Below are 27,892 nucleotides of genomic sequence, written 5' to 3' on the forward strand. Positions count from 1 at the left end.
CCTGTGTTTAGATAATTCTGCCACTGGCCTGACTTTCACTGGGATGTCATCAGTATCCTGTACTGGTGCACAACTTCCCCAAGGTGTAAATAACAATGTTTTCCCATGGCATAGTCATTTCTCATGCTTTAAGCATGGAAGACACATTGCATCAAGGTCAGATAAAGCAACCAACTTTTTATAAAATAAAGACTAATTGAGTGAATGCTTTAGCATCAAGGTTGAAGTGCATGTCATTCTGTTCATTGGGAAGGTAAAAAGAGAAACCAGAAAAACTGTCCCCAAAGTCCCTGAAGACTATAATGACACTGCTGGACATGAGGCAGGTATATGAACATCTCTGCAATAAAGCTATTCAGCTACACTGGTCATTTGGCTAACAATTGGATTCATGCAGGCTTGCTGGACAAAGTGCTTTTTAACCTCTGAAAGTTCACTTCCTCTGTGTGAAGTGCAACAAATTTTGCTGACGAGGCAAAGCAAATAAGCTCTGCACATGTGTCCATCCCATTCATACCTGGGGTGGAGGAGCAAGAGAGGAAACAATTGACTTCTGTTTCCTGTGCTGCTCACGTAGTTGGTTTGGAAAGTGAGGACCATGTTTCCTCTGCTACCACACCTTAAGTTTTCTGTATTAAATTAAAATGCTGACAACAGAATTGGAGATGCCTTTTTCCCTTCTCTTTTCACAATGATGAAAAGTGGTGCTGGAGTGGTCAGGGAGAGCCCAAAGGAGGTGCACTGTGTTGTCAGAGCTTTCCTTCCTCCACACCAGACCAACCCCAGGAACAATGCTCAGAGGAAGCATGTTGGGCATCCTTGTGGGTCAGGGCTTTCCAAAGGAAGCTTGAAGACCTTTTTAGAGGATACTGAATATGTGCCCCTTCAAAGATTTGAACTTGGGCACTGGGAATTACTGGCTGCTCTGAAAAGCTTTGCTCTGAGTGCTTTCATCCAGATGTTTTTCTTTGTGAAGGAATCTGATCTAATGCTGTGATGCTGCTTATACATAATCTGTAGAGCTTTGACTCTGCTTGGAACCTCTATCACACCTGAACTTGGCACACAGAGGTTTTCCTGGGGCTGGAGTGTTGGGGGAGCTTCTTGCAGAGCTGAGAACAGGACCAGCTCCAGGCACTGCCTTTGACAGCTTTGAGTTAAACTTGGTTTTATGCACTTCCAACAGCAGCTTTCCAAAGCTCTCTGCCAGACATGTTTCCATTTGAGCTCATGATTTAGCATTTTCTGTTTGAGAGAGTTTATTCAAACAAAAATATGATTTTTGTACTGCTCCTCCCTCCTCCCTAGCAGACAAGCTTCACAACCAGACATGAGCTTCATTTATTTTCCTTCAGGGTGTTGCAGTGCCAGCTTCAAACAGTGCCTTCTATTCACTAACCCTTTTGGCCTGCATAAATATTTTGGTTTTGATCTGATGCAGCTCACAAAATACGTTGCCTTTCAAAAGTCACTGGCGCCACTTTCCAGGAGCAGAGCCCTCCACAATGGTATCGCTGCACGGACGTGCCTCGATAAATCTCCATGTCAGTCTTGTGCAGAGAGGCTGTCCAGCTCACTCTGACTGGACAAGGGGCTTATGAAAAGGCAAATTAAAAGTGCTCCAGGCACATGCTGGTTTTTCCATACTTCATTTTTTTTGTCTTTATGAGTGTTTAGCTTTTTGTCACTCCTTTTGCTAGCGCTGTCACTGCAGCTCTTTGCAATCTTGGATGGACTGTCCATGTGCTTAAAATAACACTGTGCTATCTTTGTCTTCTCATTTTCTAAAAATCAGGCCACCCTTGTACAGTCTGCATTGCTCTTAAAACCTCTGAGTCATAATTAGTGATTAGGAGTTCTACTAATCTCCTGTACAGATGGAGGCCAGTTCATTCTCAGAGACTGCAAAGAGGATAAAGCTATTGGCACTGGAATATATTAGCTTAAATACCCTCCCCCACACAAATACACATGTACACTTTTCCCCCTCCAATTGGTCTGTCATTCATTTAAACACACATCAACTCTGTGTCCGGGAAGGACGGATTAGGAGAATAAGGGTCATCCAAATGCTGAGAATAGCCTGGATAAGCTGTTTTTTAGCCATTAAAAGTAGCCATTGACAATCCAGGCAACACTAAGTTCAACACTGTTTTCTGTGGTTGGTTTTCCATCTGATGTAGGATAGGTGCTGTCCTGGTAAGAATGCTCCATTGTTCATATTTCTGCTCACCATAGGGTGTAAATCATAGAATCAAGGAATGGTTTGGGTTGAGACCTCAAAGTTCATCTAGTTCCAACCCTCCTGCATGGGCAGGGACACCTCACACTAGACCAGGTTGCTCTGAGCCCCATCCAACCCAGCCTTGAACACTTCAGGGAATGGGCAGCCACAGCTTCTCTGGCCAACGTGATCCAGTGTCTCACCACCCTCATAGTGAAGAATGTCTTGCCACAATTGTTTTGGGAGAGCAAGTATGTTGGTGTGTGGATGAAACCCAGTAGGAATCTGGTCAGGCTGGTGCACTTAGCAGGTCAGGGTTAGCTAAGCTGTAGCAAAAGTGGGAGTAATTCCTCTCTAGTATCAAGCACATCTGCTTGCCTTGTTCAGAGAGACTGAGAGGGGCTGCAGTCCCTGCAGGGTTATGGAGCCTTTGGCAGGGAGCTGCAGTGCTGCCATTCCCAAAGCCCAGCTTGGAGCTTTTTTGGTGGCCTCTGAGTTGTAGAGACTTTCCCCCTGCTCAACTCTTGCTGCTTTAAGTCTCCCACTGGTGGAACCTCTTAAAGGTGTGTTGTATTTTGTTTAAATTCTCATTTTTTCTGGTATAGAAAAACTGTTTGTGGCCCAGAGTAGACCTGAATTACACAGCCCAGATCCTCTGAGGAGCTGTGCTCTTCTCCTCTAACTATTCCTGTCCCTGTAGTTATCCCAGCAGGGCAGGAGCTGGCACCACCCAGGTAACCTTCATGCCATTTCTCTAAGGAAAAATGACTCACTGTTTATTTTTCATCTTATTTTAGGGCTTTGGACTGTGTTTTGGAGACAAACACAAGTTGGTTACTCTGTAATACTCTCCCAAAATTGTCTCAGCTGCCATCCCTTCAGTCACTGGTGCAGTCTGGACCAGCTGGCTGGACCTGACCTGGCATCCTCCTGCCTGATGTCAGGCCAGCTCATGGTTTTTTAATGAAGCCTGTGATATTGAGCATTGTGTGGAAAGCTTTCGTAGTCTCATGACTACAAGAATATTAGCTTTTACAGAGTTTGAGGACAAAACTGATCTCTTTGTCTGCAGCTGTTTAAAAAGTTCATGTTTGATCAAAGCTAGTTTCTCTGCATTAAACAAGGAGGGCGAGACACTTCTGGCACCTCACCACATCCCAGGTGTCTGGGGTAGCCAGGGTGAGATGCCCTCTGGAGGTGTCTGGGTTGATGGTGATGTTTGAAGCCAGTGCCTGGCCAAGGTGAGCAGGGCAGACTAATGTTCTTTGAAAATAATAATGCTGAGCTGTGTTTGTGAAGGAGGACCAGGCTTGTGTTAGATTTTGAAGTAGCTGCACGTGTAAATTTGAGATTTTGTGTCTTGTGTACTTGCCTGGGGGTCAGGCTGGAGCTCTGGAGGTTATAGTCTCCTGGATTCAGGTGCACAGTTCTTGCATTTTCTGTTTTGGGTTTTTTGTTGTTTTTACTGAAGGCAGTGTTATACAGTCATCTGATATTTTTATTGGAGGAGAGCTCAGGCTTTGTGCCTTGGTGTGATCCCATTGCTCTGCCTGATGCTGTCAGAATTGCTGTCTCAAAGCCCAGAGGGGTGTGAAGCATTGTGGACTGTTGTGCCATGAGGGATGAAATTGGGGGGATTAAGTAAAACTTGGCATTTTGCACACAGAAAGCAGTTCTGCAAAGGGACCAGTGGATCAGCAGGTAGATGATTTTACTCCTGCACCTCTACCAGCAGCAAACTGCACTCCTGGAGACCAACCCAGACCCCAGAACAAGTTTTGATTGACAGCAAAGGGAATAAACTCTGCCTTCCTGCTTCCCTCCCTGACAGGTCGTATCCCACGTCAGAGGCAGCAGTCCAAAGTGTGCTTTGGGAAGGAGCTGGGGAAATCCAGTGAAATGCTGTCCCCAGGGTACCTGTCACAGCAAGGGACTATGAGGATGGGAGTGTATGCAACAGGGATACTTGTACTGAAAAGACAAGCTCTGTTTACCCATAAAATAGATTGGTTGAGGAGCCTCCCTCCTCCTAGGGGCTGAAAGTGAAGGTGGCTTCAAGTTTTAGTGCTGTGCCAAGTTTTAGCATAAAGTTCCCTTCTGTCCCTGCATGGGGATGCCTGGGGAGGAAGAGCCAGAGGGGCCCTGCGGCTCCCAGCAAGCACGGAGCTGTTGGTGTGGGGGTCCAGCTGCCATGGCATGGGGGGCTGGCAGGGACCTGGGGTCTTACAGCACAGTGGGACCTTGTGCAAAGCTTTTGGTCAGTAGCTGCTGTTTTTTTTACTTGGTGTTGTTTCATAATAAAGGGGTTAGTATTACAAAGGAGGGGAAAAAAAATTGCAATGCTTTCCCAGCTCGCTCCATTTTTAACAATCACGTTTCAACCTCTTGTGTCCCCTGACTCATGCTGGAAAGGCTTTTGTTTCTGAATCTGTAATCAAATCAACAAACGTGAAGGTCATTTCCTTGAGATTATGTGGCAACGGAAGAAGCCTGGGATCGCGCCTCCCTTCTTCCAGCTTGAATGTGCAGAAAACATGAAGGCTTAGTACATGCACACTGTTGAGTACTTCTTGGGTTTCCTCAGTCCTTTTACACCAGAGGGTGTGTGGCTTGGAGGTAAGAGGCTGTATTTTAATTTCTGATGCTTGGCAGTAACAGATAACGTTGTTTAGTGCTGTTACATTTTGCCCCAACTTAAATCTCATGCAGACAGCAGAACTTTGAGTGCAGGAGAGCTGTCAGCCAGAAAACAGCACTGAGCAAAGTCAGTTTGCTTTGGGGTACTTTGGTGGTGCAGTCTGAAACCTTTTTTACTTGCTCTTTTCTTTGCCCTAAAGGTCGGTCCATAAAAATTTCTTTGCATCTTTTGCACTCTGTTGTGGAGATAAGGGGCTGTTTGTTTACTCCCAGCATTTACAGCTGCTTTTTCCTGCCTTTGTTATAACTGCTGCCTTGGCTGCTTTAGGAAAGTGTTAAATCCAAGCTTGAGTCTAGTAACTTTGCTGCTGCAGCTGAAGAGCAAGTCTGTGATTTCTGGTTATAGAGAAATCCCATTTTCAAAGATTATCCTTATAGGTTGCTCCAAGACATGATCCAAACTGAACAAAGCACAGATTCATAAGTCCTGAGAAGAGGCGGTTGGTCAGTGCTGGTACAGTAGCTCCTTTCAGCGTGTAACTATTACATGTCTCATCAGTGAGGTCCCCACCCCTCTTGCCCATGAAAAACCCAATCCTCGTGAAGAAGTTGGCACTGGAGATGCAGCAGTTGCACATGGAGCTCGTTAACGGCCGTTGAGAAAGAGCCTTTGATCCGAGATACTTGTTTTGCTTTAAAAGTGGAGTGTGGAACAGTCCAAGTCCCTCCAACCCCCGAGTGCCTGGCAAGGTGCTGTGGCTGGGCAGGCTGGCTCCTTGCCACAGAAATGCTGCTCAGCCCCTGCTGCAGCCAGTACCACTGTTTGCAGTTCTTCTAGAGAGTTTAGGATTTCAGGCTTTTGTTGTTTTGTTTGCTGGCTCTTTGCATTTTTTGAATTAGAGAAAAAAAGGACTTGTGATATAGACTTTCTTTAAAATAAACAACAGCAACAACAAAACAAAACAAAACTTTCATTGCCTGCTTGCTTAATGTCTGTTCAAGGCTGGTGTCTGGGTTTCCCATGGGGCTGCTTTGAAGCATGAGAAGAGCTGAAACATCCAGGGAGAGGATGGGGACAGAATGAGAGGATGAGCTGGGTGCAAGGACCCCAGTGGGGCAGAAGGGGAAGAGATACAAGGTGCTCTCAGAGGACATGGTGCTATCTGGGAGGGATGCCAGGTACGTGTTCAAGGCTTCCTTTGCCCATGTGTCCTGTCTCAGGAGCCCTCCTCAAAAACTCAACTCAGGGGTGAGCAAGAAGATGGTGGAGAAGCAAGAGGTGTGGTGGGGGGCATAGAGGGAGCAGCCTCTCTGAGAAGCCTTAAAAAAGAGGGGGGTGACCTTCAGGAATGGGGAGAGGAAAAGAGCGGCCAGGGGCAGAGTGGGGGTCTATGGGGAGAGGAAGTTCTAAGAGGATTTTTTTAGTCTTCTGTAACTAATCCTGCAATGGGGAAAGCTGAGCTTCTGTTTCAAGTGGGTCAGGAATGGCTTCTGATGTGGGGTAAAACACAGGAAAAGTTACTAGATGCTCTGCCCAGAGTAGCTCCTGTGATTCATGTTGTAGAGACTTAAGCAAAGAAGCATGAGCTTAACTGATTTGCTTCCAGCCTCCTGGTTGAGGAGAAAAGGTCAAAACAGGTCACAGGAGGGCAGGCAGGTCCTGCTCGTTCAAGGGCAGTGGGTGCTGCTGCCTCCACACAGTGCCCTATCCACAGGCAACACTGCATTTGCTCCTTTGGGTAGCATCAGGAGAGCTCTCTGTTCCCACAGGATCTTTCCCCCCCCTCCCCCCCTCCTCGAACACCCAGGAGATTGCACAGGAATAAAAAACATCACCATGGGCTTGTGCATGGTAATGACCTAACTGCAGTCTCAGAGCTGCTGGTGATAAGAATGTCTCCACCAGACACTAATTTATTAGCTGTGTTCTGCCAAGGAAAGCAGATGTTGGATGAAGTATTTCATTGACTTGATGTTTGTGGCAGATTTGCACTGATTGTTTCCTATTAATTTTCCTGATTTTTAGGATTAACTGTGGAGTTGCCTGAGTGTTCTTTTCTTGTGGTTATTTTAAATACACTGCAAAGTGGTAGGAATGGTCACATCAGCACTTGTGGAATGACATGACCTGTTTGGGAAACATTGCAGTTTTGGGTATGAGACACCTTTTTTTAATATAAGGGGAATATTGATGCAACAAAGGGGCTGTTCTTTCAAGAAGATGCCAGACCTCTTCCCCTCTGTCAGAGGGACTTAACATGTGTTGATAACACTGCTGGCAAGATCCTGTGGCCTTTGACAGTGTCAGGAGAAGTGAGATGCTGTCTGGGTGCCATTTGTGAGCTGAGATGGGATGCTGTATTTGTCGTTTTGAGGAAGACTGAATTCATTTGTTCCCTGGATTTACATTTGTCACTGGTTTTGGTTTGTTTTAATGTGTTTGCTTTTTTTAGTCAGTGTGCTCACCATTACTTCTGAGCATTGCATTTTGAGCATTTTGGGAGGGGAAGAGGAGATTTAAAGCCCCATGACCTGCTCCAGTGAGTGGGATTTTTCTAGTGACAACAAGAGGCTGTGCCTTTTGTCAGCAAATCATCATTAAGGCAAGTGAAAGAGTTCCTTAGATTCACCATCCCTTGTAATCAGAAATAGTAGAATAAATGGGAAAAAGGAGAATTGCATGGAAAATGTGTTGGCACTTGGCCCTGAAAAGCCACAGTGCCTGCAGTGATGGAGAGGGCTTGGACTGTTGCCTTGCCAGCTTTTTTTACTGGCTCAGCTGGTGGGGCTTATAAGAAAGTCAGTTGATGCTCTGCAGGAGCCAGTTTTTTCATCATATCTTCAGTTCATGTGGCTATTTTAGGAAGGTGCCATGCAACCCAGAGAGCCTCTCAGATCCCTGCTCCAGGCACTGTGTTTTATCTTTAACTCTTTGCCAAACTTTAGTAGAGCAAATGTTTCCATAGAAATCATCATCAAAGGGGCATTTGTACAATCTTGTGCTTAAGTAAATTTTCTGCAGCCCATCTCATCTTGAAACCTTGTTTGTGTGGCTGCTGTATTCAGTTGGGTCTTCAAGTGTCTGTCCCTGCCTGGTTGCTCCCAAGACCAGGAGCACAGGGATGCTCAGATGCTGAGAATGTCTCTGTATAGTCCCTGAAATTGCTGTGTGTAAAGAGCCCATGAGTGTTGGGATGGTAACACACAGAGCCCACCCAGCCCTTGAGAAGTCACTTGGTGTCACGCTGGTGAGGTGAGATGTGTCCTACAGGGTGAAAAGTGTAGCTGGACACTCCAGTGCACCACTGGCTGCTTAAAATGAAGCAGAGACTGGCTTCTGTTAAGGTTAATAGCAAGATAATAAATGATTCAAGTCAAAGTCCTGGCCCTATAAAAGTTAATGGCAACATTCATTGACTACGTTAGAGTCAGGACTTCAACCAAAGGTTTGTTGATGACCTGAAGATTAGGAAGAGGAGGCACTGTCTGGAGACAGTCTCCCTCTGTAAAGCTACTGGATGCTCTGCCATTCGTTTTGAAGGGATCACAGCAAGTTTATAAGCTCTGCTTGGGCTAGGCTGTGGCAGGGGACCCGCCAGCTTCCTGGGCTGGTGTATGCAGAGACTAGGGGGAAACCTGAGTTTCTGAACCCATAGTTTCTGAACCCTGAGGCCTTTGCAGGAGGCCTCAGTGAGTCCTAGAGACTTCAAGGTTTGAGCAGCCATGTAGAGGAGGCATCACTTGGTGGCCCTTGTGCTGCACCCTTTGCTGGAAAAGGAGGTGATGGGGAAGGGTGCAGTGGGATAGGATGTGGCAGGAGGATGGGGTCATTTTTCCCTTCCCCATACCCTCACCCCTGGGAGGGTGAAGCATTTCCAACCTCCCATCCATCCGTTTCCCCTGAGCACCTCCGACCACAGGACACTCAGAGATGGGCACCTACATGGGGTAAGGGAGGGCCCACCAGCTGCGAATGAGCTGACAAGGAATGTGCACCAAGGCAGCTGGAGAGACCTATGTGAATCCCTTAAAAAGTTTCCATAGAAATGCTGGTATAAAACCAAACTCCTGATTGTCATTTTTCTGCTTATTCCTTAAAACTTTGAGCAACTCCAAGTGCTGGAACACGCTGAGGCTTTGCTGTCCCAACAGACCCACCAGGAAACCCTGAGGTCATTTCAAGCATTATAACTTTTTCCCCTCTTCCCCTCAGCTGCACACAGGGCTCTTCCTTCCAGAAGGACAGGCAAAGACTTTTATTTTTCTGAGGTGTGCCTGGCTAAGGCACCTCCGTGTTGCAATACATTCATGCATCTTATTTCATGTTTTTATTAGGCTGTGCACGTTTATGGGCCAGACACAAGCCAGCCAGTTGTATCAAAGTCAGTGAAGCACTGCTGATCTAAGGCAGCTGAGCATCTAAGCCTAAATGCCTTCAGGACTGTAGGTAAAATACCCAGCCTAAATGCTGATGAAAATCTGAGGTCAGTGGAAGGGCCTTCAATATTAAGCTTTGAAATCTCTTACAGGCTTATGAGTTACAGAAGAGAGATTTATTTTTTTTTATTTGGGGGGGACAGGGGGAGAAAGCAACAGATCCTTACAGGAAATTACTGGTAATGCTTTATAGCTAGTAAACTCCAGCTCAGGTAGGGATTTTGAGATGAAACTGTCTTTTAAGGCTGGTTCTGTGGGCTCCTACACCTGCAAAGCAGTGCTGCTGCCTCTGAGTCACTGGGCAGAGCAGGACAAGGAGGATTTTTAGGCCCCCCTGTTCTGCAGGGTTTGTGGAAACTGGGTCTTTGTGGTAAAGGGACAGTGTTTCCTAACAGACCATGAGCATCCTTTGAGTGGGAACATTGCTCTGCTGGGTTTTTATATCCATTTGATTTTCTTCAGTGGTCTGAGCCACCGTGATGTGCCTGTTTCAGGAATAAATGTTCCACTTTCATAATCTGTTCTGATGATGCACAACAGTCCAATTTTTCACTTTTGGATCTACAGTCTTAAGGCTTTGTGTGTTGGCCAGTTATTTAGTGAAAATGCTTCCCCTTCTCATTTATGGCTGCATCAGTGCAGGGCTTTTTCTGTCTGTAGAATATCTGCCAGAGCTTACTTACCTGCCAGCAAAGTTTAGCTTCAGGTAGTTCCCCTGAGAGAAGCTCAGGGAAATAACATGTGCAGGTTTGTGCAGCTGGGACCCAATCCCTGGTGCCATGCTCCAGTGTTTTCCAGGCAGAGCCCCTGCAAGTGCTCAGCAACATCCATGCACCAGCAAAAGGGCTTATATTGAAAGAAAAGGGAGGAGAGAGCTGGGAGAAGGGGTTTGGTGCCTCCAAAAGATTTCTCATGGAGTTTGGGGTATTAAAAATGTTAATATGGAGGGGAAGGGTAGATTTAAAGCTTCCAGCAATGCTTATTTACATGGATGCAGGATCCTGATGCTGTCATGTCCCTGGTCAGGTGGCATGTACTCACCAGTGCAACGTGGTTGTGCCAGAAGTGTGTGCACATGGCTGGTGAAGCCCAAGTCCTGGCACATCCCACATGAGAGCATCTGGGATGCAGGCACAGACGTCCCAGCATTTCAGGGGTGGAAACAGTTCCCAATTTTGTCTCAAGATAAAGTGCAGTTTATGGATAATCCTCTCTTCTTTGGCCACAGAGCTGTTAGGGGTTTTTTTGGCTTTCTCTGATGATGAAGACTCCAGGCCTTCTTAAAACAAAAAAAGACTTAAAAATAGGACTCAGGGACAGATAAAGCCAGCTGTGCCACACAATGTCTCTGTAATTTGCGCAGTTTTGGGAGGTGAAAACTGGTCTGGAGGGAGTGCAACACATTTGGGTTTGCTAGTGACCCCAAACCCTTCATGGTTTCCCATTCCTAAGCTGTGCTTCAGGAGATATATTATTGTCAGGTGTTGGGTTTTTTTGGCTCACAGTTTAGTTGTGCTTTTTTTTATTTTTTTGAGGTTTCCTGTTTACACCCTGTCTAATTACTTTTTTCTTATTTTTTCCTGGCTGGATGACACCCATGGATATCTAAAAATATTGTATGTAACAACCAGCTTCGAACAGGGAGGATGTTTCTGCCAAAGAGAAACAGCATAAATATCCTGCATATGGGTATATTTTTTCCTCCAAATAAACATTCAAGCTCAAGGTATCTCAGGGTTTAAGTAGCCAAGAAATACTTTTTTTCTCTCTCTCTCTTTTGTTGGGTGCCTCTGTGATTTTTAGGTGGAGAATTTTTCTTTATTTTTGTGTCACAAGTGAGACTGGGAGGAAAAAAAAAAGGGCAGTGGTCCAGTTCTATGAAACCTTTTTGAATATTTTAATCTTGTGTCTAGAATGGCAGTCTCCCCCTGTGCTTTACTTCCATACACAGATTCTGAGAATTTCTGTGCATTTCTCCTTCATTATTCTCCTTTTTCATTGAAGTAAAATCAGCTTCTTGCAGAAATCTGGATGTCTGTCAGTCAGGAGGGCTGCAGAAATGCAGTAATACAAAAATATTGCATTGGGCAGTGTTTATTCTACTTCTCATTCCTCTCCATGTTTGGGGTTTTATTGCTTATTTGAGCACAGAGCATACAAAAGACTTTGGGGCAAAAAATTAAGAATCCAGCATCCCCATATCTCAGTGGCTTTGACAAAAATGAGGCTCTGTTGCATTGCTCTGCTAATTTCCCAGTGAGAATGAGATGGGATACAGGGATACTTAATAAATTTGACCTGGATAATAGCTTAAATATAAGCAGGCTTTTGAAATCAACTGCTAAAAAGACCATCTTGGGGACATGTTGCAAAAACATGACAAAATCATTTGTACAGACAATACGAAAATCAATGAGAATAAGCTGCAAACATAGATGTGTGCAAATAGATCTCAAGACTGCTCAGTCGCTTCTTAACTGAGCCAGACAGCTGTGCTCATCTCCTGATGGATTGGTCCAACTACATAGAAAATCAATTATATTGTTCAGATTAGCAAGGCGTGCTGAATTAAAGATGAAAATGTGTCTGCAAGGGGCTCCTGGGTGTTTGGTCTCTGTCGAGGAAGAGCCAGTGCCCTGAGAGCTGAGGAGTCAAACATGGGTCCCTTCCCAGAGCCCAGGGAAACAGACCCACGAGCGGATGTGCTGCAGGGAAATACATCGCCCTGGTGTCACTGGGGGAGTTAAAAACAAGTCCTTTCCTGTTTCAGCTTCAGGAGCTCAGGGTCTCTGGTCGCTGGACTGGAGGCACTCTTCCATGGCCAAAAACATGTACTTCTCCTATGATGCTACGATGGTGAAGTCCTCTTTTTGAAGCTCCTCTTCAGGCAAGAGGAGAGGAACTGCCTGTTGACACCAGTGTTGGGGTGTGTGGCACTGCTGCACCACAGCCCTGTCACACCTCTGCCTCACTGCACTGCGGCAATAAGAGGCTGGTGGAAGGTGGTTGATCGTCCGAGGTTTGTGAGGTGGTCTTGCAGCTGTGATAGACTCTGAAGCTTTTGGTTCTGCCCCCTGTATGAAGGAGACTTGGAAAATGTGAGTAGTGTCTTGTATATAAGAACCTTGTCTGTCCGGGGGCAGCTTCAAGTGAGGAGAGAAATGTCTCCTCGAGATGACCTCTCTGGTGGGCGACATTCCTGATGCAGGATGGGCTTGGGTTGCTCTCTGACAGTAATAGGCAGTAATTTGCTTCTGATTGTGTTTAAGTACAGAGTAAGCCAAGTGAATTGCTCTCTGCCCCATCAGGAATGGGGTGGGGATACTTGGAGTGAGCTCTTGCACAGCTGCAGAAACCAGGGTGCTGGTTGCTGGAACCTGGGGTCTGCAAGAGGAGGAGAAAGGCTGATGTTTGGGCTGACGTGGTTAGCACTGCTTTGTTTGGGGACTGCAGCCTCCGAATCCAGAACTGATAGTCACCCTGGCAGATTTTGTGCTCCTCAATCAGGCTGTGGTGCCACACAGTGAGTATCCATGTTGTGCTGCTCAGCCCAAGTGGAGAAGGCATCTTAGCAGGGATGCAGCCCTCAGGTGTCTGCACACAGTCTGGGGGGCAGACGGGTGCAAGCAGCAACTAGAAGGGGCTCCAGAGACCCCCCTTTTTCTTTGAGCAATAGGCAGCAGCATTCCTGGGGTGGCAGGAGCCCATGGCTATGCTGAGCTTGGGGCATGTGCCGTGGAGCTGGCAGGGTTGTTGCAGGAATGGCATTTCGGTGTGTTTTGTTGCTGAAGAACCTGGCATCTTCTGCAACTTCATGATTGAGCTTGCCAGAACTTTGGGAGCAGCTGTAAGATTTCTTCTGAGATAAGATTCCTGTAGGCTCAGGTACTAAATGCTATCTGTATCTAAATCTGCAAATCAGACTTCTAAGCTGTATCAATACAAATCAGAGGTAATTATAACATGCCTATCTTCAGGGGTGTCATGAGGTTTAATTACTTTTAAGGTGCTTTGCAGCTACCTTGGATAGCAGGTTATGGTCAATATTTCTTTTATGTTTTAATCTCCCAGACAACCTTGCTTTTTCCTCAGCACAGGAATCATGGATATGTTTGCTATAATAGAAACCCTTTTTACTTAACAATAGACAACCGAGGCAATTAAAACAGTCAGAAGTGATTAATGTGGTTTCACTGGGTGAAAGCTAAAGCAGCTAGCAATTAAATAATGGCAACCCTTGTGCTATCTGAGAGCAACAGATGGGAAATGATTTAAAAAGACTATTGGATCAGACACTTCACAACAGGGGCAGGTTGGTAACAGCATGTCAGAGGCAGAAATGTGCATCACCTTGAAGGGTGTGCTGATGAAATGATTAATTGATGGCAACATGGACTTATTTATGACTGTGCAGTGGCAGACCGTCAGCTCTTGGGAACTAATGGACCCGTGATCACATTGTAATGGATTTAAGGGCTCCAGGCAGTGTGCTTGGGGAAGGGATAAATAGCGGGGAGCATGCGGGAAGATGGAGTAGGGATGCTGCAGCTTTGCTTCCTAAACCTGAAGGATAAAGCACAGAAAGTGCTGCCCTGCTGGGAGTGTGGTCTGGGACTGGTGCAGTGCTGGACTGATGCCTCCTCGGGGGGCAGTACCATGGGGTGCAGCTGTGGTTTGCACATGGGGCATCACTGCTGCCTCCCTGATGGTGCGGTCTCTGCTCTGCACCCTTGCATGCACAGGGAGTCCCTCTTAACCTGGCACTTCTCTATAAATTCACCTTCTCTGCAGTAGGAAAAATGAAAGGGAAGGGGTTTCTTGCAGCTAGACTTACCCCACAAATTGTTACCAGTATTGCTGTTTGGGTGAGCAATGTGGTGATATGTGTCTAGTTAGTGCTGTAAGTTGCTGGAGCTGGTGCCACAGATGCCAGGGCCTCTTTTTCCCAGACACATGTCAAGAGCTATGCCCGCAGATGCTTGTCTCTGACCTATTTGCAGAGCTCCTCAGGAGGGTCTCCCTCCAGGGTCTTGGTCAAAATGCACTCAATTAGTTGAAACAATGCAGCTTTGTTAATTTGGCTGCTTCTGGCTGAGTCATGATGGAAGAGGCTGTGGCTCTGCAGCCCTTGCTGTGCCAACAGCCATGTGCTGAAACAGGGCAGCACTGGGGGGGCTGGAGGTCTCTTTGGTCATGCTGCAGTCATGTAGAAGTTGTATTTATTTTTAACTCTTCATAAGGTTTGGATGTGCAGGGAGGGGTGGGGGGTGCTGGTGGCAGTAGAGCTCAGCCCTGTCCTTGTCCCCATCCTGACAGAGCCAGAAGGATGTGAAAGGAGAAACCTCTGTGTGTTGCCATTTAATCCCCCTGGGAGCCCATATCTAAGCAAACCACCCTTCAGAGCTCAGAATTTATAGTCTGCAAGAGGCTTGTGCTGTCAGGAGAATTAGTTACTCTGGGGCTGGGAGAATAAATAGAAAAGCCAGGTTTCCTTCACCAGCCTCTCCTGGAGCGAGTTGTGAAGCCAGCCCTCACCAAAGCCAGCAAGAGCTCCAGAATTAGAACAGATTTTTAATAATGTAGAAGCTTTTGTGGAAATGTATTATGTTTCAAAGGACAGATATTAAAAAGGCAAAATGTGCAGCTATTTCTGAATTGCCCTGTTCTTAGAGAAAGGTGTGTTGTTTGCAAGAGATAAATGTGACACAGAGTGGAAACAGATGTGGTCCAGATATAAGGTTAGAGGTTGCAAGGCTCATCCTGCTCCTAATCATTCAGCCCAAGTGCCTGTGTGTGTGAGCACCTATGTAAGAATCCTGTGGAGACAGTGAGTTCTAATGCTTGTGAGAAGGGAGAGCAGGGTAGAGACTCCATCTAGAGTACAGACCAGTTCTTCTGTCAAAGGACCAAATTTAGGCTGACCCACCTGCAGGGAGGCTTGGACAGATGGGGATTTAATGAGTCTCAGGTCATTTCTGCTGCTTGCTGGTGGCTACAGACTAGCCAGGTTGATTCATCCTCAAGTTAAGTTAGTGGGTCTCTTCTGTCTGATCCTGAGTGCTGCTAAGCACTCTTAATTCTAGCTTGAAGTTGATGGGAGCTGAGACTGCTGAGGCAGCTCCCCAGAACTAGACTTCAGAGAAGGATGCTGAGCTCCAGGACAGTGGGTTCCCTTATCAGTGCGGATTAACACTTGCTATGTGCTGCCCTTGCTGCTGAGCCACACATGGGCTGGTGCAAACCAGGAGAGCTGGGGGTCCTGCCCTTCCTCACGGGGCTGTGTTGCTGTCTTTGCAGATGACGGAGGGCCGGCACTGCCAGGTGCATCTCCTCGATGACAGAAACTTGGAGCTGCTGGTTCAGGTACAGACCCTGCTCTTTTAGGCACTGGTGCCAGATCTTTCTGCTTATTTTCTTCAGCAGCGCTAATAGCGACTGATGCATAAGTGATGTTTTGAAATGAAGTTATCTTACTAGAGCAACTCGTAGAAGTGGAAAAAACAGCCATGTTTTCAGGCACTCATGTCCCTCCTGAACTGGCAGGAGGGTTTCCCCTGGGCATGGATGCGCAGTGGGCAAAACATCTGCCATCGCTCCACATGTAGCTTTTCATCTGCTTTCATCAAAATTCTTAGAGTTTATTAAACACACCCCTTGTGGTGTTTTTTTGTAATTTAGAAGGGAAGAGAAGTTGGTATTTTGGGGATGTGTTTTACTCCCATAACAAAACTCGAAACATGAGATCCTCTTGTGCACAGTGTTTCCTTAATTGAGAAATCCCTCCTGTAAGTGCAGGAGAGCCTGAGCTGTACAACCTGCAGCTCCACAGAGACCAAATCCCACTGACCTGAGTCTGATGGAGCCAGTTCTCTACGGATTTGTACAACAGTGTTTTGACTTGGCCATGTGTACTTAAATGTCAGTATTTGCAGAGAAAAAATGTATGATATATTAAAAGCCTGGACTGAAATGGAATTATTTTTATTCTTTCAATAGCCCAAACTTTTGTCTCGGGAGTTACTGGATCTGGTGGCCTCACACTTCAACCTGAAAGAAAAGGAGTATTTTGGAATAACATTTATAGATGATACGTAAGTGTGTTGATTTATTTTAAACAACTGTGTGGTTAATGCAATGTGAAATGTATCCTTGACACTGTGGCAACTCACTGTGATGGAAAAATAACTTTTTAAGAAGAAAGATTTTACTACCTGTGCTGCTTGGCTGAGGCAAGGGAAAAGAACAAAACAGAAAATATTTTGAAAGTAACTTCTGGGCACAAACTAGAGAATACTTGTAAAATATCTTTCTGATGCTTTCACTTTTCATTTTTGTCCCAAAAGATGAAAAAATTGAGCAGTAATTTCCCATGTGAACACCCTCAGCTGTCCTGCTCTGCACTTTTAATAACAACAACAAAGTTTTGCATTTATTTTCAAAATCAATTGCTCCTATTGCTTTGTACTGTAATCTCAAATGTACTATTGAAAGTTTTAAACTTCCCCAGCAGCACTGAAATATGAGGTTAGGCCTTCCCATAAACAATTTTCCTCTGGCTTCCCTATGAATTTTAGGTATCCGCGCTGTTCTGCAAACTATCAAAAAAGAGCTGCAAAAGCAGAACATGTTAGAAATGCACAACCCTGGCAGCTGGACTGTTGCTGATGCTCAGGCAGCTGCTGCCCATCCCCTGCCAGCCATGCTGGTGGCTGCTGCCAGGCTGGGTGAGATGCCATGGCCAGGGTCTGGAGCACTGCAGGAGATTGGCTTCCATGGCATTAACCTGGAAATCTTAGCTGGTCTTCAGACTCATCTCTCAGCATGGTGCTGAGATGCTTCCCCATATCTGCTGGGTGCAGGACTGAAGCTTGTGGGCAGGGCTCTGCTCCCCAGGGCCAGCATCTCCAGGAGAGTTACCTTCAGCTCCCCAAAACAGCTGGAGCAGAGCTGCTTGGGGCAGTGGGGAATTGGAGTTGCGCACCAAAACAACCCCTGAATAAGCCTTCCCTTGTCCAATGGGGATAATATTATTCCCTGCTGATTTCTGCTGCTGTTTTTTATGGTGTTCTGCATGGAAGCCTTCACCTACAAGTCATGTTGGATCCATCTTTGGGGCCACTTTTCCAGGGCTGTTCCCATCTGCAGGTGTAGGACTGGCCCTGGGGAAAGAGCTGGTGCTTATGGAGCTGGTGGGAGCTGCTCACTCCCTAGCCCTGACTGCAGCAGTGTGTTATTTTTATCAGCCACCCTCCTCTTGGGCTCTCCCTAGAATATATTTGCTACATCCTTGTTCTTTCAAGTGTTGGAAAATACTTTCCTCCAGCTCTTCTGGAAATCCTTTGAGGATGCTGTTTGCGCGTGGTTTATTTTTCCCCCCAGAAGAGCTGCCATGAAATTCTTCTAGAGGTTTTTGGTTGCTGGCACTCTCTCACTGTGAGCTTTAAAGTGCTGCCAGCGGAATCCCCAAAGCTTGTTGGCACTCCCAGGCATGCCAGTGGGACTCAAGAGGCTGCCTCGTGTGTACATGGCTGAGCTGGGTGCTTGGAGGGAGTGTGTGGCCTCTGGAGGGCACCCATGGCCCAGCCTTTCCAGGCAGCCTTTAGATTCCTGGCTCTCCCCTCAGCCCCAGGGTCCTTAGGGAAGGTTATTGGGGGTTTGGGGGCATTTTTTTTTCTTTTTGCCTTCCTTCCAGTTTCAATCAGGGCAGCCACTGTAGAGAGAAGCATTTCATACAACTGCCTCATTAAATGAGTGTGCCTGTGGTAAACCTCTCTGCTCTGAAAATGGGGGTTTCTGTCCTGCTGGGTCTGGGGATGGTGCAGAAGAGAGTGGGGGAGTGGGTGGGTAGAGCTGTGCAGTCCTCGTGCAGAAGAGATCAGACCCGTTTCTGCTGTGGGCAAACATCCAGCCTCTGCTACAGATCAGGTGCCCTGGATAATATTATTCCCTGCTGATTTCTGCTGCTGTTTTTTATGGTGTTCTGCATGGAAGCCTTCACCTACAAGTCATGTTGGATCCATCTTTGGGGCCACTTTTCCAGGGCTGTTCCCATCTGCAGGTGTAGGACTGGCCCTGGGGAAAGAGCTGGTGCTTATGGAGCTGGTGGGAGCTGCTCACTCCCTAGCCCTGACTGCAGCAGTGTGTTATTTTTATCAGCCACCCTCCTCTTGGGCTCTCCCTAGAATATATTTGCTACATCCTTGTTCTTTCAAGTGTTGGAAAATACTTTCCTCCAGCTCTTCTGGAAATCCTTTGAGGATGCTGTTTGTGCGTGGTTTATTTTTCCCCCCAGAAGAGCTGCCATGAAATTCTTCTAGAGGTTTTTGGTTGCTGGCACTCTCTCACTGTGAGCTTTAAAGTGCTGCCAGCGGAATCCCCAAAGCTTGTTGGCACTCCCAGGCATGCCAGTGGGACTCAAGAGGCTGCCTCGTGTGTACATGGCTGAGCTGGGTGCTTGGAGGGAGTGTGTGGCCTCTGGAGGGCACCCATGGCCCAGCCTTTCCAGGCAGCCTTTAGATTCCTGGCTCTCCCCTCAGCCCCAGGGTCCTTAGGGAAGGTTATTGGGGGTTTGGGGGCATTTTTTTTTCTTTTTGCCTTCCTTCCAGTTTCAATCAGGGCAGCCACTGTAGAGAGAAGCATTTCATACAACTGCCTCATTAAATGAGTGTGCCTGTGGTAAACTTCTCTGCTCTGAAAATGGGGGTTTCTGTCCTGCTGGGTCTGGAGATGGTGCAGAAGAGAGTGGGGGAGTGGGTGGGTAGAGCTGTGCAGTCCTCGTGCAGAAGAGATCAGACCCGTTTCTGCTGTGGGCAAACATCCAGCCTCTGCTACAGATCAGGTGCCCTGCTAAACATGAGAAGTCAATGGGAGCATTCCCATCTGTACCAAAGGTAGTAATTTCAACAGTCTTTTGTTTCCCTGGGTTCTGTGCTATGACTTTGGTGCTGCAGCTGAAAATACAACTGCAGACAGTGATCTCTACCATCCAAAATTGAATTACTCCAACATCTGCAAGTTAGGAAAAAAGGAAATAATTTTGAGATGCTTGTTTGCCTCGGAGCTGAATCTTGCACTTCTTAAAGTAACAGCTGGAGTAAACATGAGCACTGGGAAGACCCCATTTCTGTATTTCCCATCCCAGTTTTTAACTGCCTCCCCAACCTGTTTCCACAGAGGTCAGAGTGTCTGGCTGCAGCTGGATCACCGGGTCCTGGACCATGATTTGCCCAAGAAACCAGGCCCAGCAACTTTGTACTTTGCTGTTCGGTGAGTAATTGTTTCCACAAAGAAAACATTAGCACTTAGTTTTATATATCACCAGGGGTTTTTGTTTAAAAGAACTGATTACAGATCTGATAAAGGGAAAACAAATATCAAAGCGATATATTATTTTTAGAAGATTAGGTCCTGCATAAGTAGTGTTCTCTTTTGTATTTAACTGCAAAATATAGTTTGGAACCTGATACTTTTAAAACAGTTGCTAGGGCATTGTTCCTGCGGTGGTGGGTTTTTTTAAAACCCATATTTTAAATATCTTCTTTGCCTGGCCTGTCTTTATTAGTGCTAAATTTTAATACAGTTTGTTTAAACAATCATGCTTTGTTTATTTAAGGGTTGTCTGTACTTGAAAGGGATTGCTGATGGCTGCTTTGCTCACACAGCTTAAGACAATCCTCAGGAGAGAATAAAATCCGGCACAAAGTGGTGATTTTGGCCAATGTAATTGCATTACTTTAGGGCTTTTGCTGGCAAAACTCTGTGGGTGGTTAAGGGCCTGAAAAAAACAAACCATGTCCCATGAGACAGAGCTGTGCTGCCAGAAAAGACCAAGCATCATATTCTTAATATTGTTGGAGTTTTTGTTTTCCTTACAGTCTATGAGGAAAATGAGATCAGACTGACCTCATTTGCTTTTCATATCTCAATAAATTTATGCCTCGTGCTCAATTGTTGAAGCACCTTCAAGGCTGATCCTCTTGTGTAGTTGGGTCATTTGGCACTGTCACCTCACCACATCCTCTTCACCCTGGTCAAATGGTTCAAACAAGTGGCACTTTTTAAAATGATGAACATGTTCTTATTTGAGATGGAATTCAGAGCTTTTCTTCCCCACTTTTAAGAGAAAGGAAAAACCAAAACAAGCAACAATATTTTAAAATGGATGAGCCCTTCAATATATTCACAGTGCTTGATGAGGATCTGGGATGATAAAATCTATGCCTGTCCGAAAAAAGCTGTGAGGAAATCTTATGATTTGAGCATTTCTTTGGTGGGGATTAGTGGTGTTGGTTTGTGATGTTCGTTTTGGCCCTCTTTGTTGCAAGATGACCCTGTACATGCCACGGTGATCAGAGACCTGGGCAAGAGTTGATTTGTGAGGAGTGGGCTTGGAAAGATCAATTTCTAGAAGCTAAATTTAAGTCTTAACTTCTCTGAGGTCATGAGATCCAAAATGAGCAATTAGAAGCCAAGGGGGTGGTCAGTGAGTGAGAAGCAGAGAAGGAGGAAGAGGATACAGAAATAATTAGCAGGATAGACAGTGACCTGTAGAAACAAGATACTCCAGCAGAAAAGCCCCTTCAAAACCTGCAGTTCTCTGCTTTGTTACAATTTTTTGGATAAGTAAGTGACTCTAGGCCTTTGGCCCATGGCGAATGCCTTGGGGGGTTACCTCAGACACTTATCTCATATAAACACATTTTCATGGCCTATTTTTAATTCAACTCCCAGGAGAACAGCCAGAACACGCAGTTGAAGCTGCGTGTGCCCATGACTTGAACGGAAAAGCATAACCAGGCGTGGGGCAAGTGGCACAGAGGGGCTGGGCAGGAGCCCCAGGGCTTGGCTCCTGTTCCCATGGGCTGGATGGTCTCCAGCCATGCACAGCGTGACAGTGGTGGCTGCTGCTGCCAGGGCAGGGTGCCCCTTGGGCCAGGCAAGCCCTCCTGCATGGGACATGCCTTCTGTGGATTTGAAGTAAGTTCAGCCATGGGCAGAATAGATACTGCTTCAGTGTCACTTTTGTTTGAGATGCAAGGATGAGGCAGGGTGCTGAGCTGCTGTTCTCATAGCAAGTGGCAAATGTGCAACAGCATCAGTTCCCAGTATTCTCTAGCACTGTGCTGGACAGTTTCCAGTAGCAATATTGGAAACTGGGGGTGATCCCCAGACACCTGGTGATGACCCTCCTTTTGTTCACAATTCCTCAGCCCTGAGTTTTTGTTATTCAGTAGTGGAACACATGATAATACTTTCAGGTTTTCATTATTCTTCATCTGGCATGAGCTCAATCCAGTCACATACATTTTCATACAGCACATGCAGTTGATGAAGGGCTCTATAATGCAGATTTAGGACTTATAAAATTGTCATTCTAGTTTCAAGGATGCTGACAGCATCAGAAATAAATGCAGAACATACACTTCATGGTGTTCTCAAAGATGTCTGTCATCCCCTGAGCATCATTATCTCTGTGGTCCAGTGTTCCCCATCTGTCCTGTGGTGATAAGAGCATAGGGCTTGCACCATGGAAGAAACAGAGCACACAGACTGCAGGAGAAGGCAAAGCCTCCCTGGTGCCCTCTCCCTAAATCCACAGATCCTTGGTCTCCTGCTCTGCAGCAGCAGTGACTGGGAGCAACCTCTCTTGAGAGCCAGGGGCACTACCCTGCTTCTGAGGGTAAATCAGCTATGTCTGACTCTTAGTTGAAAGAAACTGCAAGTGCAAATGAGGTCGTTAGTTGAGGAAAATGACCTTTTGGTGCAGCAGAGGGCAGAGGAAGGAAGATCCATGCTGAAAAGTGCCAGTCTGGCAGCAGGTTAGGAAATTATGGAGAGTGAGGGTCCTGCCCTTGGGTGCTCTGCATTTCTGGAGAGAAGCACTTAAGTGTATTTAAAGTGCAAAGCTGTTGGGGAAAATAATTATATCAGGTGTGATCAAGAGGGTGGAAATGCCTGTGGCTCCTGCAGTTCTTGGTGAGAAGTGAGTCATGGAAATGTAAAACAGCCTTTCAAATGTCTGGGGCAGGCTGCTGGGCTTGGGCCTGCCCCTTGGACAGGCTGCATGCCTGTAACATGGGGAAATTACCTCCTTATCCTAGAGAGGCATTCTGGGGAGTGCTTTAAAATTAATTTGATGGAACACGCTGTAGGAATGCAAAATATTTAAAAAATGACTGTTTAATGTATTGCCTGTCTCATGCCACAGCATAAATACTGCATACATTCCTAACAAGTGCAGCAGGTGCTGGCTTTACTGCTTCCTACCATGTGCTCCATGCTGCTGCTGTGGACTTGTAGTCTCTTGCAAATTTTCTACAGCAAGAGATCAGTGGCTGGAGCTTGAGGCTGTGAGCGTCCTCGGAGGCTGTGGAAGGGTTTGGCCTGGTTCTGATAAACATCATGGCCTGCAAGCCATGTGCTGGCCATCCATTCCTCCTGCTGCCAAAGGCAAGATGCTGAGAAGCCCTGGTGTGGTCTGCACTGCTGGGGCAGTGGTGGCAGTGGCCCAAGTCTTTGCTGGCTGGGTAAAAAGTGTATCTTCTGTCTAGCACTGGGTGGGAGAGTCAGGACCCAATGTGTTCTTCCTCTGCAAGGACCTAAAGCATATGTATCCTGCTTTCAGATCCAGCTAAAGGAGGATTGACAGGACCACCTTCGCACAAATTTAACTCACTTGAAACTGACTTGGCAGTTCCACACTCCTCAAATTATAATTTGTTTTCTTCACACCATTTAATGCATCCTAACGCTGCCTGGTCTGATGCCCCCAGTGAGTCAGAGAAGCACACAGGTTGTGTGCCATTGGGCAGAGGGCCTGTGGCATACAGAATTGCTGTAGCTCTGTAACAAACTTGGACCCATCTGCTAACCTTTGCTGGGCCAGAGTAACCAGTAATGGATTGTTGTTGTGTGTCTTTATGATGCACCCGTGGCCCTGGGAAGAGGAAGCTGGGGAGGAAGGCAGTGAGCAGTGCCTGCAAGTCCAAGCCAGTTGCAGCTTTTCATGTAAACCTCTGGTTTTGGGGCTCCCATTATCAGTAGGAAGGGTGTGCTCCACGGGGGGGAGCTGACACCAGAGCATTCCTTGTCGTTTTTTGATTGTCCCTGTTTGCTTGGAGCAAAGTTCATGGCTCTCAGCTCATGGCAGATCTCTCCTCCTAGAGGTAGGACAGTCCTCCAGGATTGCCACAGGGGCCATTTGGAGCTACCTTTTTCATTTCTATGGCTTTATCTGAATAGAAGGGATGAGATTTGCTTCTTCAGCATTCAACAGGGTTTTCAAATGAGATCAGTCATCAGATATCAGTGATCTATTGAACAAGGAGTTTGTTGTTCCCTGTGTGCTGTTGGCCTGTAATTTTCTGCCTGTTCCCTCCTAATAGGCAGGAAATTAAGTGCAGTAGCTCATAGTTCCTCTGTGCCATTTCATTGCTAGAGAACAAAACATTGAGGAAATAAATATATTTCGGGAGAAAGATGAAACCTATTCAATAAAGTAACTGTTCTTTTTTTTTTTTTAAGGTTCTACATTGAAAGCATTTCCTTTCTCAAGGACAAAACTACAGTAGAGCTGTTCTTTCTGAATGCCAAGTCCTGTGTACACCAGGTAAGGATCAGTGTCCTCTGAAGCTCTTTCTTGTGCATCTCCCTTTTATTGCTCCTCTGCAACCTACCCAGTCCTGGCTAGGGCTGGCTAGGAGCCTGACTTCTAGATCTTACTGAAGTTTTAAGATCTCGGTGTGCTTGCTCCTTCACTTAAATGCTGCTGCTTCATGCAAATGGATAAGAATGATGATGGTTTCCTCATCCTGTTTTTGTAGCCTTGCTGTGTGCTCATCACAGTAGAAGAAGTCTTAAATACTCAAAAGCTTTTAAGTTGCTTGAAATCTGGGTTGTAACTTCACAAGTAGGCTGTTATATCCCTCTGTATGCTGTATAGCAAATACTCAAGGCAAGCATTTTCACTCATCTTAGTTCAAACATCTCAAGAAGAAAAGACCCATGAGGAAGGTCCTATGTCAACTTGGTTCCTAATTCCGTGTTTTTCTGCCTTAATTCAGTATATATAGTAGCAATCAAAGCTAGTTATTAAAATACTTCCTGTATTTACTCTCTGGTTAAGAAGCTTCCACTGTTTTCTTAAAATGTTCAGGTTGGTAAAACATATTTTTAGAAGTGACTCCATGATCTGGCAGCCAAGTTCATAAAAAAAGATAAGGTTGATCTGCTGCAGATACATCTTGGTCTGAAAAAAAGAGTGGTGGTGGCAGCCACCTTTGCCATGTCCCTAAGAACCAGCAGTGGCTCAGTGGACTTCACTCCAGCAATGCCTGATGTTCCTGGGATTTCCCAGTTTAACATTAACTGGAGTATCTGGCTTTTGTTTTAACTTGTGCTTCAATCAGTCCAGCAGGGTCACTCAGTTCTTACAACCTTACTTGGAAAACAATCCTGTGTCATTAGCTAGGGGTGGAGCTCAGTGTAGCCAGCCAAAGGTTTCACATTTAACATGTTTCATATATTAGAGGATTCTTACTCAGTATCCAGTATTCATTATTTTATGGTGGGATCAGAAACCTTATGTGGTTAATGGCAAAGTTGTAACTGTACTTTGTACAGGAATTGCTCTCTGGAAGAGTGGAGAAAATTTGTGCCTTTTTTTACAAGTTTTGAAGAACTTGGGGCCCCACTAGTTAAGATTAATAAAAAGCAAATCTTTATTTGACGTATCTGCCATTTTAAATGGAGAGTCTTGGCAACTCGTAGTGATTCTTTCAGGGAAAACTTGAGCAGCTTAGGAATTAGAATACGGGGCTGGTTGTAGGTCAGAATGTGAAAAATATCACTGCTATTGGAACAAAGGCTGGTCAACATGAAAACATGTGGCTGTAAGTGTATCTGTGTATGCATAAAACATAAGAGAAAGCAAAGGAGAGCAGAGGCATAAGATAATTGCCTTTTCTGATCATTGGCACACATGTCATCAAACCAGTAAGGAGACTGGAATGAAGGCTGGTTCATGGTTTCCCCCAGTAGGTTGTGAGGTGCGAGCTCTAACTGGTACAACCCAAACTGCCTCGATACTACCCCGTTTCTGCAAGCACAACTGCCAGGAGCAGAATGGGTTTCCTGTCATGTCTCATTTCTGTGGGCAGTGGAGGGATGAGAAGCAGCATCACCTCCTCTAGAGACAGGGATCTCTGGGCAGGGCTGAGCCATTCAGCACACAGTGAAAGCCCAGAGCCCCAGCTCTGCCAGCAGTACTCTGTGCTGGGCAGCTTCACAGACCACCTGCAGCAGAGGACAGTTTGTTGATTATCAAGGTGCATTTGGTCCAGTGGCTTTTAACCTTCAAATTAGGTCTTTAGAAAATATTTTATGCCACTTTGTAAACTTATGGTCAGTCTCTAAATTTCAAGTAGTTCATGAAGTGCCCATACGACCTGTTCTCATATTTAAGCCCACAGGGCATGGACAAGAGGATGCACAGGGGCTCCTCAGATGCACTCCCATGGTGTGGATGCTCCTGTGGTGCTGCCAGGCTCTGTTGTATTGTGGGGAAGGAGGCACAGGCTGCAGGATGTGTCAGCAATGTCAGCTCCTGAATGCAAGCAGATGCCCAGCTCTGGTGAAGCAAGAGGATGATGCTCACTGGTGACAGCAAGGAATGTTCCCTGGTGTTTCTCAGTCATTAATCCAGCTCCAGGAGGTTAGACCTGCCTCAGCTTAGCTTTTGGGTCTTGTCCTCTCCTTTCCTTGCTGCATGAGTGAGGAAAGCCCACTGTCTCAAAAAGCAGCAACTTACACCCAGCCCTTGTGCTTGGGAGTGCTCCACAGGGCATGCTGGAGGATGCCCTGCCAGGGCCAAGTCCTAGCCTGGATCTTTGCATGAAGCTTCTGCTCTGTGTGGGCCAGGAATGTGGCTTGGAGGATAAATGCTGCAATACTGGGGTGTGAAAGACCTGTGTGGATAAGATTGCTTAAAAGCTGGTCATGGGTTTTTTTGCTTTCACAAAGCTGTTCTCAGAGTTCTCATGGTATCTTGCTGTCAAGAGGGGACACTGTGTGGAAAGTCTAAATCCAGGGTGGTGCAGAGGTCTGATGCTTGAAGGAGTTTGTGTTTGTGTCCTCTTGACATTCCTGAGCACTGGCATGTGTTGACAGCACAGTGATGTGTAGGTACCCAGGCTTCCATGGTTGTGTGCTTTAAAGGAAAATGATGCTTTCCTGAGCAGAGGGTGGGAGGGTGACTTTGCCCTGGGTGTGAGATGGTACATGTGTCCACAAGTCACATCCTGACAATGTGCAGGACACACCATGAGAATTCCCTGGGTGTGAGATGGTACATGTCAGGGCTCCTGACAATGTGCAGGACACACCATGAGAATCAGCTGAAGGTTGGGGCAAATACAGTTAATGTTTGTCAATGTTTGTGCCAGTCCCCCCTCTGGAGGGGATTTATCTGTGGCTTATAAGCTTCAGATGCTGCACCAGAAATGTATTTACAGTATTCTTTGGGAGATCTGCAGGCAATCCTGTGTGGGAAATCCTGTAAGTGGCTGTATCTAATCAAAGAGAATGGTACCTCTGTAATGAAGTCTGGCATCTCTGGGCATAGGCTGGAGCTGCTGGGCACTCTGTATTGACTCTTTTGCCCCAGATGACTCCAGAGAGGTTTTGCTTACAGCAGAATAAAAATTCAAAACAAATAATACTGCATATTAAATATGTTATTAATTATACAATACATTACAAAATATGGCTTCTGAATAATAAATAATGTAATAAAAACCTGCATTAAAATTCTGAGAAGGGCTAAGACTGATGTTCTGTAGTGCACAGCCACGCTCTCCTTCCTCACCTTTCAACTCCACTTTCCTTCCTGCAAATGTGTCAGCTCCTTTCTGCAAACTTGGTAGGACATTTTCCTGCCAAGGGCTGGAGGAATCTGGGGCTTGTGTGTTTTGCAATTTCTGTAGAAATTTTGGCAAGAGAGGGACAAATAGACAGTGAAATCAATGCTGCCAAAAATGTATTTCTTTCTGCTCCCCACCCACTCCTCCACCTCTGTGCTGTCCTATACAGTCAAAGTTCTTTTGTGCCCCTGGGACTTTTGCTGCCACATGCCGGGTTTGTGCATCCTTTAGGACCTCTGGTGGTGTCTGCTCAGTCCCCCTCTGTCCTGCCCTCATCCCCTGTGGGGAGCCGGGGGATCCCCTTTGTCCACAAGAGGGCTGAGACCTTACTTGTGCTTGTGAATATCACCTTTAGCAGCGTTGCAGTTCTGCACCTGGAGCACAGAATCTGTGCACAGAGTGAGGTGTCCTTGGCTGCTCCTTTCCACCACACCCCATCTTAACCCAACACCACTGGCACCCTCTGTGCAGTGTAGCATAGCTCTGCTGTACACGCCTGCAGAACAAACTTCCTCTGCTGGATGTGCCAACACGACCCGTTTGGTGTTTGCTGGCATTGTCCTCCCCAGGTCTCCCTGCAGATGAATTGAATGCAACATTTGCTGTTACACCCCCAAGAGCACCCGCTGTTCCCTCGGCTGCTGGTGCGTGCACAGACCTTGGCCTCCCACCAATA

General features: G+C 46.2%; 1 protein-coding gene across 1 annotated transcript in view; it reads left to right on the forward strand.

Annotated features, from left to right (window-relative positions):
• Positions 1–27,892, forward strand: part of FRMD4B (FERM domain containing 4B) — an 81,556-nt gene that overhangs the window by 3,665 nt on the left and 49,999 nt on the right. The window contains exons 2-5 of the mRNA XM_009996897.1: positions 15,596–15,661; positions 16,295–16,389; positions 19,472–19,564; positions 23,822–23,906. Of these exons, the coding sequence (XP_009995199.1) occupies positions 15,596–15,661; positions 16,295–16,389; positions 19,472–19,564; positions 23,822–23,906 (339 nt within the window). The remainder of the gene's footprint in view (positions 1–15,595; positions 15,662–16,294; positions 16,390–19,471; positions 19,565–23,821; positions 23,907–27,892) is intronic.

Source organism: Chaetura pelagica, unplaced genomic scaffold, assembly GCF_000747805.2.
Source record: "Chaetura pelagica isolate M959 unplaced genomic scaffold, ChaPel_1.0 scaffold24, whole genome shotgun sequence".
NCBI classification, from domain to species: domain Eukaryota; kingdom Metazoa; phylum Chordata; class Aves; order Apodiformes; family Apodidae; genus Chaetura; species Chaetura pelagica.